The sequence below is a fragment of the Enhydra lutris genome, unplaced genomic scaffold (assembly GCF_002288905.1).
Source record: "Enhydra lutris kenyoni isolate GAN:26980312 unplaced genomic scaffold, ASM228890v2 scaffoldscaffold108, whole genome shotgun sequence".
Classification (NCBI taxonomy): Eukaryota; Metazoa; Chordata; class Mammalia; order Carnivora; family Mustelidae; genus Enhydra; species Enhydra lutris.
The window spans coordinates 961,159-977,184 of record NW_019154192.1 but is presented as its reverse complement, the minus strand read 5'-3'; the positions used below and the strand labels follow the sequence as shown (position 1 = coordinate 977,184).

The 16,026-nt window shown below is 35.3% G+C and overlaps 1 protein-coding gene across 4 annotated transcripts in view; it reads right to left on the bottom strand.

Annotated features, from left to right (window-relative positions):
- The window catches only part of LOC111139452 (probable ubiquitin carboxyl-terminal hydrolase FAF-X), a 149,302-nt gene that overhangs the window by 55,576 nt on the left and 77,700 nt on the right, over positions 1-16,026 (bottom strand). For all 4 annotated transcript variants that reach the window (XM_022491711.1, XM_022491710.1, XM_022491712.1 and 1 more), the window contains 5 exons: positions 10,703-10,833; positions 10,247-10,525; positions 7,068-7,193; positions 5,964-6,089; positions 5,358-5,527 (listed from right to left, as the gene is read on the bottom strand). In XM_022491711.1, coding sequence (XP_022347419.1) covers positions 5,358-5,527; positions 5,964-6,089; positions 7,068-7,193; positions 10,247-10,525; positions 10,703-10,833 — 832 coding nt within the window. The remainder of the gene's footprint in view (positions 1-5,357; positions 5,528-5,963; positions 6,090-7,067; positions 7,194-10,246; positions 10,526-10,702; positions 10,834-16,026) is intronic.

Genomic DNA, 16,026 nt, shown 5'->3' with positions numbered 1-16,026 from the left:
TATATAAATAGTGAATTGGTATGTGAGAACAATGTGATTCATCATCAGGAAGTAAAAATCCAACCAAAACAGGATATCATCTCAGACCTGTTATGATGGCTATTTTCAAAAAGTCGCCATAACAAGTGTTTACAACAATGTGGATAAAAGAGAACCCTTGCACAATGTTTGTAGGAATGTAAATTTGTATATTTGTTATGGAAAACATTATGAAGATTCCTTAAAACACTAAAAATAAAACATTATCATCCAGCATCCAAATTCTGGATATATATCCAATTGAATAAAATCAGTATCTTTTTTTTTTTTAAGACTTTATTTATTTATTTGACAGAGAGAGAGAGATCATAAGTAGGCAGAGAGAGAGGAGGAAGCAGGCTCCCTGCTGAGCAGAGAGTCCAATGCGAGGCTCGATCCCAGGACCCTGAGATCATGACCGGAGCCAAAGGCAGAGGCTTAACCCACTGAGCCACCCAGGTGCCCCAAATAAAATCAGTATCTTGAAGAAATAATTACATTCTCATGTAAATCTGAAGCATTTTCATAATAGTCAAGACATGGAAACAATCTAAGGATATGCTGATGATGGATGCCTATATAAGAAAAATATGACATATACAATGGAGTATAGCTCGCCTATTAAAAAGAAGTTGTCTTGCCATTTGTGATACCATGGATGAACCTGGAGCACAAGAGGCCAAATAAAATAAGCTAGACCCAAAAAGACAAGAACTGCTTAATCTCACTTAAATGTGGAATACAAAACACACTTAAAACCAGAGAGTACAATGGTGGCTGGGAAAATGATGGTACAGGCACAAAATTTTCTTTCAACAAATTTTTATGGAAAAATAACATACAATTTGGTAACTATCCTTAATAACCTATTGTGTTCTTAAAATTTGCTGACAGATGATCGTAAGTATCCTCACTATGCAAAAAATCAACTATGTAAAGCAAAGGATACACTAATTACCTTGCCTGCAGTAATCATGTCACAATGTATATACTGAAGAAAATCACATTGGTACATCTTATGTATATACATCTTTTATTTATCAAGTACACCTCAATAAAGCTGAGGAGAATTTTTAAAAAATATAGATCAATGTACAATATTAAAAGATTCTGTATCTGCTTTCTCAGAAATAAATTTTCTTCAAAATTATAATGCACATCAAGGAAACTTTCTGCTAGTCATTTTCCAGTGATAATTTTTTTAAAAAAATATTTTATTTATTTATTCGACAGAGAGAGAGATCACAAGTAGGCAGAGAGGCAGGCAGAGAGAGAGAGAGAGGAGGGGAAGCAGGCTTCCTACTGAGCAGAGAGCCAGATGCGGGGCTCGATCCCAGGACCCTGGGATCATGACCTGAGCCGAAGGCATAGGCTTAACCCACTGAGCCACCCAGGCGCTCCTCCAGTGATAATTTTAATATTTATGAGCAATTTACAAATTCTAGGAAAAAACACTGGTGTAGGTAAGCTCTGTATAGGAAATCTAGTAAGAAGTTACATAGTTTTATTTACTTAAAAGAAAAATATAGAAAGAAAAGGCAGAAAAAAGTGAAGGAGAAAGAATCAAGAACATGAGAAAATGAACAAAATCCAAGCAGAAATGTGGTAGCCGATAATACAAAGATATTAATAGTATTAATAATATTTAAACTCAAAGGTTTAAATACACTAAAAAATACATAGTCAAAGCATATAAACATGTTACAGCCTAGTATATATTTTAAAAAGGAACCCATACTGAAGACAGATTAAAATTAAAATGTTGGAGAAGACATTATATACAAATACTAAAAGAAAGCTAGGGAAGGGATAATTCAAATGATTATAATTTCAGACAGAAAAGTGCTTAATAGCAAATTAAATTAAAGGTAAGCAGAAGAAATTGTAAAAATTGGATGATAAATGAATGAACAGATTTCTAACAACAAAGTAACTACAACAGTTATCAAGAAACATCCCTCCCCTCCAAAAAAAAAAAAAAGCCTACGAGTGAGGCTGCTGGCTGGCTCAGTCAGTGAAGCATCTTAATCTGTGGGTCGCTGAGTTCAAGCCCTACATGGGAGGGTAGGGTGGAGGTTAAGGGATAGGGAAGCCTACTTAAGAATTAAAAAAAAAAAAAAAGCCTAGGAGTTGAAAAGGGTCAGTGGTGAATACTACTACAGAAGAATGAGAACAAATCAGTAATTTTTTGTAAGCAATTTGAAGGGAGAAACTACAGAAACTTATTCCATAACGCTAGAATCATGATGACAACAAAGTCAGACAATGATACTATATAAAAAAGACCAATAACCCCTTAAGAATAGAAATACAAATATTCTCAGAAGGGCCAACAAGCATATGAAAAGCTCGTAAGTGAAATGTAAATCAAAACACAATGAGATGTTACTTTGCACCCAGTAGGATGACTGTATCAAAACAATAGGTGTCATCAAACATGTGGAAAAACTGGAACCCTTGTGCATTGTTGGGGGAAATGTAAAATGGTGGAGTGACTATGGAAAAGAGTACTGAGATTCCTCAAAATATTAAGAACAGAATTAACTACGACCCAGCAATCCCACTTTGGGTATATATGCAAAAGAACTCAAAGTAGTCTCTTGAAGAGATGTCTGAACACCCACATTAATCACAGAATTGTTCAAATAGCTAAGAGACAGAAGCAACACAAATGTCTATCAACACATAAATAAAGAATATGTGATAATATATACAGAGGAATTTTATGCAGTCTTAAAAAGGGGGAAACCCTGTCACATGCTACAAAATGGAAAAACCTCCACAACCTCATGCTAAGCAACTATCCCAGTGACATAAAGACAAATATTCTATGATTCCAATCATAAAAGTACCTGAAGTAGTCAAAATCACAGAAACAGAGAGTAAAAAGGTATGTACCAAAGAGGAGAACTCGTGACGCCATGGGTGGGTAATTTAGATTAGTGAGTATATTGTTTCACTTCTGCAAGATTAAACAATTCTAGAGCTTCTTGAAATGATATAATTATATTTAATCCATAACTATCAGTTTGGAAATTTAGTGTTACATTATTTTTACCATAATAAAAATATTAAAATTCCTCAACAAAATATTAACCAAAATTTTAAGTATATTGCAGATATTATACCAAATGACCAAGTAAGATTTATCCTAATAATGTGAGATTTTCAACATATAAATCAGTGTATTTTAATAAGTCTATTTTTATTTTAATAGAACTTTATTATCTATTAAAATTTTTATTTTAATAGAACTATTTTTGAAGGGTGCTTGAGTGGCTGCCTTCAGCTCAGCTCATGATCCCAGGGTTCTGGGGCTGAAGCTGTGTGTCTGGCTCCTTGCTCATCAGGGAGCCTGCTTCTTTCTCTCTCTCTAACTGCCTCTCCCCCTGCTTATGAACTCTATCCCTCTCTCTGTGTCAAATAAATAAAATCTTAAAAAACCAAACAATTTTTGACACATCACATAAATATGATTCAGGAAAAAAACTCTGTGACCACCTCAACTGATTCAGGAAAAAACCTAAACAAATTCCAACCTTTTCATGATAAAAACACTTTATGAACAAAGAATAAAAAGAAAATCTCAACAGGATAAAGATTCTATATGAAAAACTTTGACTTCCTATCTACTCAATGATGAGAGACTAAACGCTTTTTCTCTCTATCAGGAACAAGATAAGGATGTCTGTTATCATCTCTTCTATTGAATACACAGAAGAACATTAAGCAAAGAAAAGGCAAATGACACACAAAAATTGGGGGGATGGAAGTTAAACTATCTCTAGTTGGAAGAGACATGATTTCATATACTGATAAAATCCTGAAAAGTGGATAAAGACACTGAATTTGGCTAAACTATAAAGAACAAAATCAATACACAAAAATCATTTGTCTTTCTACATAATATAGTAGCAATGAACAAATTAAAAAACAATTAAGAAATTAGAAAAAAATACTACCTATCATAGTAGCAAAAAGGACAAGTAAGAATAAATAAACCTAACTAAGAAGGAGCAACTGTGTTGAAAGAAATGGAAGACCTAAATAAAAGAATATGTGTTGATGCACTGAAAGGCTTCACATTAAAATGTCGATTACCACCAAATGAATCAATAGATATAATGTAATCTCTCTCAAAATTCCAATGGTGTTTATTGCTGAAATAGGGAAAACGTATTCTAAAATTCATATAAACAATACAGTTTCAAAATGAATTGATTTATTTATATAACAGATTTTATTTATTCATTTGAGAGCAAGTGAGCATGGGGTGTGGGAGGAGGATGAAGAGGGAGAACAGCTGAGCAGGGACCCATATGCCAGGCTCTGGCTCAATGCAAGGGATCATGCCATTAGCTGAAGGCACATGTTCAACTGAACAATAGAGATGCTCCTAAAAATGGACTTAAAAGACATTTTTCCACACTAAACAAAAGATAAGCCCATGAAAATATGCTCAACACCACATACAGAAATAAAAACCAAAACATCATAAAATGTTATGTAATATCTACTGGGAGGGCTACTATCTTAAAGAAAGTTAAAAAAATAACAAGCATGGGAGAGGATATGGAGGAAACTAGAACCTTTATACATTGCTTCTGGCAATATAATATACTGTGCCATTGTGTAACTCAGTTTTGTGAGCCTCAAAAAGGTTAACATAGAATTACCAAGTAGTATCTATTTCCAAGGCACATTCTCAAAAGAATTGAGAATGGTTACTCAAACAGATTATCTGGGTTCACAGCAATTATCATAGCAGCAGTATCTACAATACCCAAGAGTGGAAACAAGCCAAGCATCCATCAACAGATGAACTGTGTAAGCAAAAACATGGTATGTACATCAATTATCTACTGATCATTCAGCTTTAAAGGAAGGAATTTCTGCAATATGCTACAACATGGATGAACTTTGAAAACATTATGCTATATGAAACAATCCAAGCACAAAAGGACTAATACTATGTGATTCCTTTTATGTGAGTTACTTGTAATAGGCAAGTTCACAGTGATAGTACATAGATCAGAGGTAACGAATGGGTGGAAGGTTTGGAGAATGGGTATTTTCATTTAAAAAAATTTGTCTGGATAATGAAGAATTTAGGAGATAGTGTTGACCGCATGACACTTTCTAAAAGTTCTTAAGGCCACTGAGCTGTCCACTCAGGTTAAGTCAAACATGTTAAATGTTAAGTTTCCTAAATATCAAAGTACTATGTAGACAACCAAAAGGTTTCCTTATTTGACTTCTAAGATAAATTATGATCAAAACATTCCTTCCTGATGAAATGAATAAGGTCAGCCTTCTTCTAAATTAAAAAAATCACTTACTTGCTGGGACAGTGCAATAATAAGTCAATGATAAATGTCTGCCAGGCTTTTTCTTTACTAAGTGCATCCAAGGCTGTTGGAATCAGAGCAAAACATAATGTCATCACTTCCAATGCTTCACAGCAAACCTGTTCATCCTCCATGTCTGGCTCAGTGCTTGCAGTGAGGGTCTGTAAAGTTAGAATCAAGAATAAATTACTCATTAATTTAAAATACATTGAAGTGTTTTATTTTCAAAATAAAATGATATATTATTATCTATGTTTACTTTAAACTAATAGATCCAGGGATGCCTGGGTGATTCAGTGGTTAAGCATCTACCTTCGAGTTAGGTCATGATCCCAGGGTCCTGGGACTGAGTCCTACATCAAGCTCCCTGCTCAGGCTGGAGTTGGCTTCTCCCTCTCTTCTTGCCCCTCCCCGTGATCACGTGAACATGCAGCACAGTTTTTTTGTCAGGTTAATAAAATAAAAAAAACAACCAAATAAAATAACCCAAAAACTAATAGATACAAATGACCTAGTCTTAAAAGATGGCAGAGATGATGAAAATTTAGTGCACAATTAACCTTTATATAAAAGGAATAGTTTTGTAACAATTCTTACCATGTCATAAATTTTTGTGATTTCTTCATTTGGGCTAAATACCAAATCTAATGCCCCACATCCTGATGCCCAGATGATTTTTTGTATAGCTCTAATTACACAAGTATCAGGCATGTATCTTGAAGCCTGAAAGAAAATGAATACTTAAAAATGCTGACATAATATTAAGTGAAGTTATCAGAAAACGTTTCTCTTTGTGAAAGTAGTATAAATGGCTCTTACCACAAATACGCTCTGCACTGTCTTTAATATCTAAAGTAGCCTCTGTCCCATTTTTTTTTCAAATCTTCGCCTCAAGTCATAAGATATATGCAGATGAAGTAAAACAATTTATCAGCTACAGCCTAAATATACTTCAGGTTAAGATCTAATCTGGCTCTATAGATATTTTTCTTAAGATTTGTTAAAACACAGGAAAACCAAGTCACCCAGCCATTCAATTCCTATGGTTTACACAGGTAAGAAAAAAATCAGCTGACCAAAGCACAAGTGATTTGGTGAATTTTCAAAATAAATAGTTTTATTCCCGATAGTAAAAAATGAAATAATTCTAATGTCTATGAATAGAACATGGAAGATAACCATAAAAGGTAGAAACATTTAAAATGGAATAAACCACACACATATAAGTGACTGAAAAATTCTAAAATCATGCTGACTGGAATAATTCAGACATAAAAGTACACAATATGATCCCATTTTGCAAAATTTAAGAAATAGAGAACTACTCTACAATGACAAAAGCAGAGAAGTGGTTGCTTATAGCCAAGAGCACAAAACTTCTGGGATTGATGAAAATGTTGTTTTCTTGACTGTACCATGACTTTAAACTCACGATATGTTTTATTTTGACCTAGTTCATGCAATATAAATTGTATCTAAAATAGCCTGTTTAAAAAGTACTTTCTAAAGTATGAATTAATAGATAACATTAATAGCAGAATTTTATGAAACTTAAGCTGAAATAAAATAGAGGCTTATGGTCTCAGAATATCTGGTCCTAGATTGTGAGAATCTTCATTTATTTATGAATAAGTAGATACTATATCAAGAGTAACAAAAAATAAACCAACCCAGACTCTGGGCTTTCAGTTTGATACTAACCTCATCAGATATTTGCTGGGCAAGACGTATGGATACATTTCTAAGCATGCACTCAGATGATGGGTTTGGAATAATCTGAAGGGCATTTTGTAGCACCACTGCTTGATCATGAGTAACTTGGTTAATCTGTAAAAGTTAACATTTTTATTTGGAAGTAAAAATCATAAGCACATTTTCAAAAATTTTTGCATAATATAAGCTTAACCCTCTGGTCCTCATCCATCACCACTCTCTTTAGGATGTAATCCTTCTACATATGCACTGTACGATTTATGGTGATCCGCAGAAAAAGCATTTCAGATTGTCAACACTGTAGATTTCTCTTAGATACCTTCTGGAGTGACAATATTCTCCTGCAAAGTCCACTTTCAGATGAATTTTTTTTAATTAACATGGAATGTATTATTTGCCCCAGGGGTACAGGTCTGTGAATCATTAGGCTTAAATAATTCACAGCACATACCCTCCCCAATGTCCATCACCCAACCACCCTATTCCTCCCCCCACCTCCCACAACCCCTTGTTTGTTTCCTGACATTAAGAGTCTCTTATGGTTTGTCTCCCTCCCTGGTCCCATCTTGTTCAGATGAATTTAATATTGTTTCCACAACTGAGTTCACTTTCAACTGGAGAAGATAAATCACACAGCTCTGAACGTGTTTCCAGGTAAATTCTTTCCCCAGCCCTCCTGGCTATTCCTGTCATGATATCATTGAAAAAAATGAGGTACCAAATAAATACACCTTAATTTCTTATCCTATAATCTTTAAATTTAGAACTCAATTCCTTCCCTTTCAGTCTTTTTTTTTTGACAGGCAAAGATCACAAGGAGGCAGAGAGGCAGGCAGAGAAAGAGGTGAAAGCAGGCTCCCTGCTGAGCGGAGAGCCCGATGCGGGGCTTGATCCCAGGACCCTGGGATCATGACCTGAGCCAAAGGCAGAGGCTTTAACCCACTGAGCCACCCGGATACACCCCCTTTCAGTCTTTAAGATGTTCCTCATTTTATTCAAAGGTACTTGTGCTATGTGTGCTCTATAATGTTTCTCCTCCCAACATGCTAAAATTTCTACATCATCTTCACCCCATTCTATTTCTCTTTCACAATAAAGTTTTATTAAGAAATATTTTTAGGGGTACCTGGTTGGATCAGCTGGTTAAGTGATTTTGGCTTAATTCACGATTGTAAAGTCAAGAGCCTCACTGGGCTCTGTGCTGGGCATGAAGTCTGCCTGAGATTCTCTCTCCCTCTCCCTCTGCCTCTCCCCAACTCCTGCTTGCTCTCTCTTAAAAAAAAAAAAATCTACATATATATTTTAAAAAGAGGAATTTTAAGAAATTCAAGGGTTAGGGCGCCTGGGTGGCTCAGTCGGTTGGGCCTCTGCCTTTGGCTCAGGTCATGATCTCAGGCTCCTGGGACTGAGTCCCACATCTGCCTCTTGGCTCAGCGGGGGGGCCTACTTCCCCCCTCTCTCTCTGCCTGCCTCTCTGCCTCCTTGTGATCTCTCTCTGTGTAATAAATAAAGAAAATCTTAAAAAAAAAAAAAAAAAAAAAAGAGAAAAGGAAATTCAAGGGTTTGTGAAGTTGTTCCTACAGGCACGAAGGTGGCCAAAGCAGAACAACTAGGTAAAATACTTATGGTCTCTAACCTCAAATCAGATCCCACTTACATTTTTACTTAATGTATTATTTATTGTATATACATATTAATTACTTAAGTAAATGCTTGAAAGTCTAATTGCCTAGTGCTACTAAAATGAAATTTCAAATAAAAACCCAAAGTAGTGGAAAGTACAGTTTTAGAGTCAGCCTGCCTCTTCACAGAGTTGAAATTTCAGGTCATTTTATTATTGAGGCCAAAACAGTTCATCTCTTTAGATCTTGATTTTCACTTACAAAATAGGTAGTAAGAGTAATCCACAAATATTTGTGGATTTTTAAGTAAGAGTAACTCACAAATATGTCTAATATTGATGACTAAATGATACAATATGGTGATCAGAACATTACAGTTTGACATATTTGACCATTGAACATGCACACACACAATTTAAACATTAAACCTGGAAGTGAAAATGGAGCATTGTAATTTTCTTTTTAAAATTTGCAGAGGTGCCTGAGTGTGCTTAGTCAGTTAAGTGTCTGACTTCAGCTCAGACCATGATCCCAGAGTTCTGGGATCCAGCTCTGTATCAGGTTCCCTGCTCAGCAGGGAGTCTGTTTTTCCCTTTCCCTTCACCCCGCTTGTGCTCGCTCTCTCTCATTCTTGCTCTATCTCAAGTAAATAAATACTAAAATTTGCTGTACAAACTGCATTTTTCTTTTAACCTTATTAGTAGAAAATTGCAAAATTATACAAAAGAGAAGAAAAAAAAGTAGAGAAGAATATAAATTACCCTCAAGAACCCATTATCTAGCTTTTATAATTATCAATAAAATGTGAGATTTTTTTCACTCCCTCTTCAGCTCACATAGTCTGACCGTATCTCCCCAGAATTACATTAGAGAAAAGTCCGAGACATTGTATTTTATCCAAAATACCTCAGCATATGACTCTTCTTTGAAACAAACCCACAATACAATTATCCTACCTAACGTAATTAATGGTAATTCTAAATATCATGTGTCCAATCATTATTCAAATTTCTGAGATGAAAAATCAGCCTGTTTCTAAAAAAAATCTATATCCTTAAAGCATTTTATCTCTAGTGAGTAACATAATAAAACTAAATAAAATAAACTAAAATTTAGTGTGAAGTGAATGACACATTCAATCCTTGCAACAATCTCAGTATATCCTGAGAATATTCAGCGATGTTCATTAGGAGGATACCATGGCCGAGAAAAGTTCTTGTCAATTATGGTGGTTATATTTGTCATAGTGGGAGAAGAGATGGGAAATACACCAATTAAGTCTTTTTTTTTTTATAACCATCTGTCTCTATTCATCTTTCAGGTATCAGTTAATAAAAGGTTCAGATGAGTTTTTGACACTTAAACAACTGAAACTCAAACTGACTTAGGGAACAGGCGCCCTATGAGATCAGTGTAATCACTGTTTACATTTCAATACAAATGTAACCGAACTTATATTCTCTACTTGAAATCACTAAGTAGTTTAAACTTTAAAAATTATATGTCATCCATAAACCTTATTAATGATTTAAAAATTTTTATTACCGGTGTTATGGGATCTGCACCTTCTACAACTGGCTGACAAGCTTCCGCTACAGCTCGAACATGGCCATAGCCTATGGCAGTTAACAACAGTTTGGCTATCTTAAGACCATTGAGGTAAGCACCCCTTCGAGTTTCTGTGTCTGTATTTGGCAGGAAGTTATTTCTTGTTAACATACTCAGTACAAGAGGTAAGCCACCACTTTTCAAGAAGTGAAATTGAAAGTCAGAGGAATCATCTGCCAAAGGTGCACTAGCAGGCATTAACAAGGCATAAACAACCTGGAAAAAAAGAAAAGGGAAGGGGGCTGTATGAAAAGATGTTAAAAATTTTTTTTTATAATTTTTATTTCCTTTATCATCAATACTAAAAAATTCTTAAATAAGATTTCATTCTTATGCATATTTTTATATTACCATATGATGTAAAAATTAGTTTTGAAAAAGAATAAAATGAACCTCTGTTAGGTATAGCACTTGGGAGGCAGAAGGACCAAAGAAAAGTGATTCAAGAGCCGGTCCAAGATTATTTTCTCCAAGTTTTGCATGATCCAAACAAATAGCTCTTAATTTTTGTACTGTTGCGCTATCTGCAAAAAAAACAGTTACAGTAAAATGTAAACCAGATATTACTATTTTACATTTAATATACTTAAGAGCATTAATTATAGAACATCATCAATAAATATCCATTAAGCTGAGTTCTAAGATTAACTCTTAAACTATAATCACACCTGGATTAGTTAATGATCAACTAAGGTTCTTTAACAGTCAACCTAAAACATGAAGGGAACAGTTTGCTATCCAGAGACCTCAAATCAACTATTCTTCCTTCCCTACTAGAGACAGAAAAAAAAACACAAAAAACAAAACAAAAACCCAAAACTGCACTGAGAAGTAGTTCTTCTGGAACATAAATAAACATAAACAAGCTCCTGCCACCAAGTTCTCAATTATTTGCCTCCTATGATGAACCATTTGTTTTTGGCTTTTAAAAAACTGAGATACCATTTAAAAGAAACAACTTTCCTAATATATATCTAACAGTAAAAGAGCTATGCATTTTCATTTTGTACAAAGATGTGAGATTTACAAAAAATGAAGAGATACAACTAAAAAGATATTCTCTCAAATGAAAATATAGCATTAAATTTTCATAATCTTAGATTACACAATAATTTCTTACATATGATGCTAAAAGCAAACGTGACAAGAGGAGAAACAGTTTAACTGGACTACATCAATATTAATCTTTTGTGTATAAAAGTAAACTTCTTAGAAAATAAAAAGAAGGGGCGCCTGGGTGGCTCATTGGTTGAGCGACTGACTGCCTTTGGATTGGGTCATGATCCTGGAGCCCCAGGACTGAGCCCTGTGTCAGGCTTGAGCAGGGGGCCTTCCCCTGCCCCTCACCATGTTTGCGTTCTCTCTCAAATAAATAAAATCTTTTAAAAAAAGGGGGGAAAAAAAGAAAATGTACAAGATATGAAGGAATATTTGTAGCTGTGTATCTGATAAAGGATTTATACCTGAATGTACTGTAACATTTAAAATTAAATAAAAAAAAGAAACTTCAAAAGTAAGCAAAGTACCGTAACATTTAAAATTCAATTAAAAAAAAAAACAAACAACCGGGGCGCCTGGGTGGCTCAGTGGGTTAAAGCCTCTGCCTTTGGCTCAGGTCATGATCCCAGGGTCCTGGGATCAAGCCCCGCATCCGGCTCTCTGCTTGGCAGGGAGCCTGCTTCCTCCTCTCACTCTCTCTCTGCCTGCCTCTCAGCCTACTTGTGATCTCTGTCTGTCAAATAAATAAATAAATAAAATCTTAAAAACAAACAAAAAAAACCAAAACCAACCAAAACAAAAAACTTCAAAAGTAAGCAAAGGATATAACAGACATTTCTCCAAAGATACAAAAATGGCTGGTAAGCCCATGAAGAAACACTTTAACACTATTAGTCATCAAGGAAATGCAAACGAAAAACCTCAGTTAAGATGATCCTCTACCACAATTAGCATGACATTAATTCAAAAACAGTAATAGGTATCAATTAAAAGTGGAAAAACTCGGCCCCTTATACTTTACTTGTGGGACCAGGAATGCTGCCGTCAATGTGGAAAACAATATGGCAGTTCCCCAATACTGTTAATCATGGAGTTACTAAGTCATCCAGCATGTATGTATCCAAAAGCCTCAATGGACTTACTAAATCATCCAGCATGTATGTATCCAAAAAGCCCCATAAAACTGTTCAAAACAAAAAATGTTCACAGCAGCATTATTCATAATATTGGAAACAACATGTCTACCAGCTGATGAATGGAAGACAAAACCGTGATTTACAATACAGCAAAATATACATTCAGCCTTAAAAAGTAATTTAATTCTGATAATACGGTAACAAGGATGAATATATCCTCATGCTAAGTGAAATAAGCCAGTCATATAAAGACAAATACTGTATGAATCAACTTATATGGGGTTATCTGGAGAAATCAGACTCAAAAGAAACAAAGTAGAATGTGGTTACCAGTGGCTGGAAAGAGGAGGTTATTATGTAAGACAATGTTCTTGTGCTTAAGGAAACACTGAGATGTTCAGGTAAAAAGGTGTAGGTGTGTGTAACTTTTTCTCAGAGAGTTAGAAAATTCTTATATAAATACTGATACAACAAATATGCCAAAATGTTAACCATTACTGAATATGGAAGAGTATTGGAAGTTTTTTGTTTTTTTTTTAAAGATTTTATTTATCTATTTGAGAGAGATGGCGAGAGAGTAAGCAAGAACTGGGGAGAGACCCGACGTGCGGCTGGATCCCAGGACCCTGAGACCATGACCTAAGCCAAAGGCAGGCACTTAACAAACTGAACCACCTAGATGCCCCTGGAAGTGCTTTATATCATTCCATGTAGCTTTAAAATTATTGCACTATAAAGAGTGGGTTTTATAACAGGACAAAAAGGATTTAAAAAAAATTTTTTAATGGAAAAGACAACAATGCTTTTTTGCCTGGACTCCCGCCATCACTCCTGGTGGCTAAAGCTGAAATTGGGCCTGATGATGCGAAGGAGCAGGTATATAAACTGGCCCAGAAGAGTCTGGTTCCCTCACAAATTGGTGTGATTCTGAGAGATACCCATAGTGCTGCACAAGCATCTTTTGTGAAATGTAAAATGTAAAAACCCAAGTTCAAAGGACTTGCTTTTGATCTTCCCAAGGATCTCCACAATTTGATTGCTGTTCAAAAGTGTTGTGAGAGGAACAGAAAGATAAGGATGCTAAATTCTAATTTTTTTTTTTTTTTAAAGATTTTACTTATTTGTCTGAGATAGAGAAAGAGGGCACAGACAGGGAGCAGCAGAGGGAGAAGCAGACTCCCTGCTGAGCAGGGAGCTTGATGTGGGGTTTGATCCCAGGACTCTGAGATTATGACCTGAAGGAAGATGTTTAATCAACTAAGCCAACCAGGCATTGCAATTCTGATTCTTACTGAGAGCCGCTATAATCACCAGTTGGCTAAATATTTTAAGGCCAAATGAGTCCTACCACCAGGGTAGAGACTGTGGATGACTTATATTTCCAGTTATGGTATGAAACGAATAATTACTGGAATAAAAGGTACTCCATAAGGAATACATACATAATCAATGGAACTGAAATAATGGGACTGAAATATGACGACAGAGGTAGGTACTTTCTACCTATCATAAGGGCAGTGTATGTATAGTTGTTGAATCACTATATTGTATGCCTGAAACTAAGGAAACACTGTGTATCAACTATGTATCAAGATAATATAGAGTTTAGAAAATAGAAGAGGGCGCCTGGGTGGCTCAGTGGTTAAGCCTCTGCCTTCTAGCTCAGGTCATGATCTCAGGGTCCTGGCACCAAGTCCTGCACGGGGCTCTCTGCTCAGCAGGGAGCCTGCTTCCCCCCGCCCCCTCCTCTGCCTGCCTCTCTGCCTACTTGTGATCTCTCTCTCTGTCAAATAAATAAATAAAATCTTCTTAAAAAAAAATAGAAGAAAAAATTAAAAGTAAACAACTATTTCTAATCTTATAGTGCCTCAGTCCTCAAAAGGTTCCAGTACCTTGTATGTCTACTTTTTGGAAGTCTTTTCCATTTCAGAGCTTTAGTTCTAATCAAATGCCTTACCTCAAAGCTATCTAGGTAGTAATTCCTTTTTTCATTTCTAGAACATTTAATATATATCCAAAACAGGATCTAATATACAAAGTAACCAGCTTAAATTTTATGGGGAACAACAGCTTGGACTCAAGAAACCGGAAGGTAGGTTTACTAAAGTAGAGTATACGGATAAGTGTGGTAACACAGACAAGTGACTGGTTCATTACAGGATTAATCAAATAAGCACACATATCAAAGGCAATGTCAAACAAGGTTTTTCACTCGGGTAAGTAAGTCTAAAATACTGAGAAGGAGGAAGCATAAGGAAGGCTGTAGATTAGACTGCAACTGGAGATACTATTGTGGCTTCGTATGTATAAGAATATATAATTTCTACTCTTGTTTACTTCAAGGAAATAGGAACAGCAATGCAAGGAACAGCAATGGATACTTTACCCTTGTATCTTAGGTTCTGAATACCATTTAACACTACAGGAAACTTCAAGTAAATGACTGACTCTAGAACTGGAGCAAGAAAATAAGTTCATTTGCTGGCTAAGATATAAATGCCATTTAACTCTTAAACCATGACTGAGTCATTAAACCATGACTGAGTGCAGCAGCCTCAGAAATGTATCCAGAAAAAATAAATATTTTTAGCAAGAAAAACTCCTTAGGAATTGAGAGAATTAGAAACAATGTAACAGTCTACTAAAAAACAAGGCACTGGAAATAGTGGTAATAGAGGCATAAGGACAGAAAGAACTCTGAGCACATAACTAATGCTATGGAGTTATACTTCAAATACATTTTATTATTTACATTTCACCATAATAATAAAACAATAAAAGCGATGAATTTTGAGTATTTTTTGCTTAGCCCATGATGAGCTGATACGTATCAATGTGGCTCAGTAGTTGTTTAGGCTTAACCAATGTCAACTTTTCAGGGAGTATAGTAGGAGTACTATTCTGCAAGGCACCTGGGTGGCTCAGTCAGTTAAGCATCTGCCTTCAGCTCAGGTCATGATCCCAGGGTCCTGGGATAAGCCTGGTGCCTGGTGCCTGGCTCCTTGCTCCCTGCTCAGCAGGGAGTATGCATCTTCTGTCTCCCACCTTGCTCATGCTTACTCTCTCTCTCTCAAAAAAAAAAAAAAAAAAAAAAAAAAAGAATAATCATCTGCATAAAAGAACTATAGATGAAAGCATTTTCAAAGAATATGAGAAAACTAATTTAGTGCAATCTGGTGGAATGTGTTACAACTCACTGTAGTAATGTTATGTTGGGAACACAAAAAGACTTAAGAGGAAAGATTTACATAGTTTATGAAAATGTTTTATGTTTAAAGCCCTTGGGCATTTGTTCATTCATTATATTATTCATCAGCAAGTATTCTGTGGAAAACATGTGAATTTATCATGTATTATATTAAAGCAGCAGTGCCAGTAGTAAACCATTCACTTTTATGGATTTAACAACATCAGTTTTATGACTTGATGTTGGAAGTAGAACCTGGGTATCTTAACTTGCCCTACTACATGATAGTTCAATGGCTTCACAGTAACAAAGCTCAACTCTGATTTTTAAAGCACATGGTTGAGAATAAAACTACTTTTGAACAAGAAAGTTCCTCTACTGTAACCAAACACTGA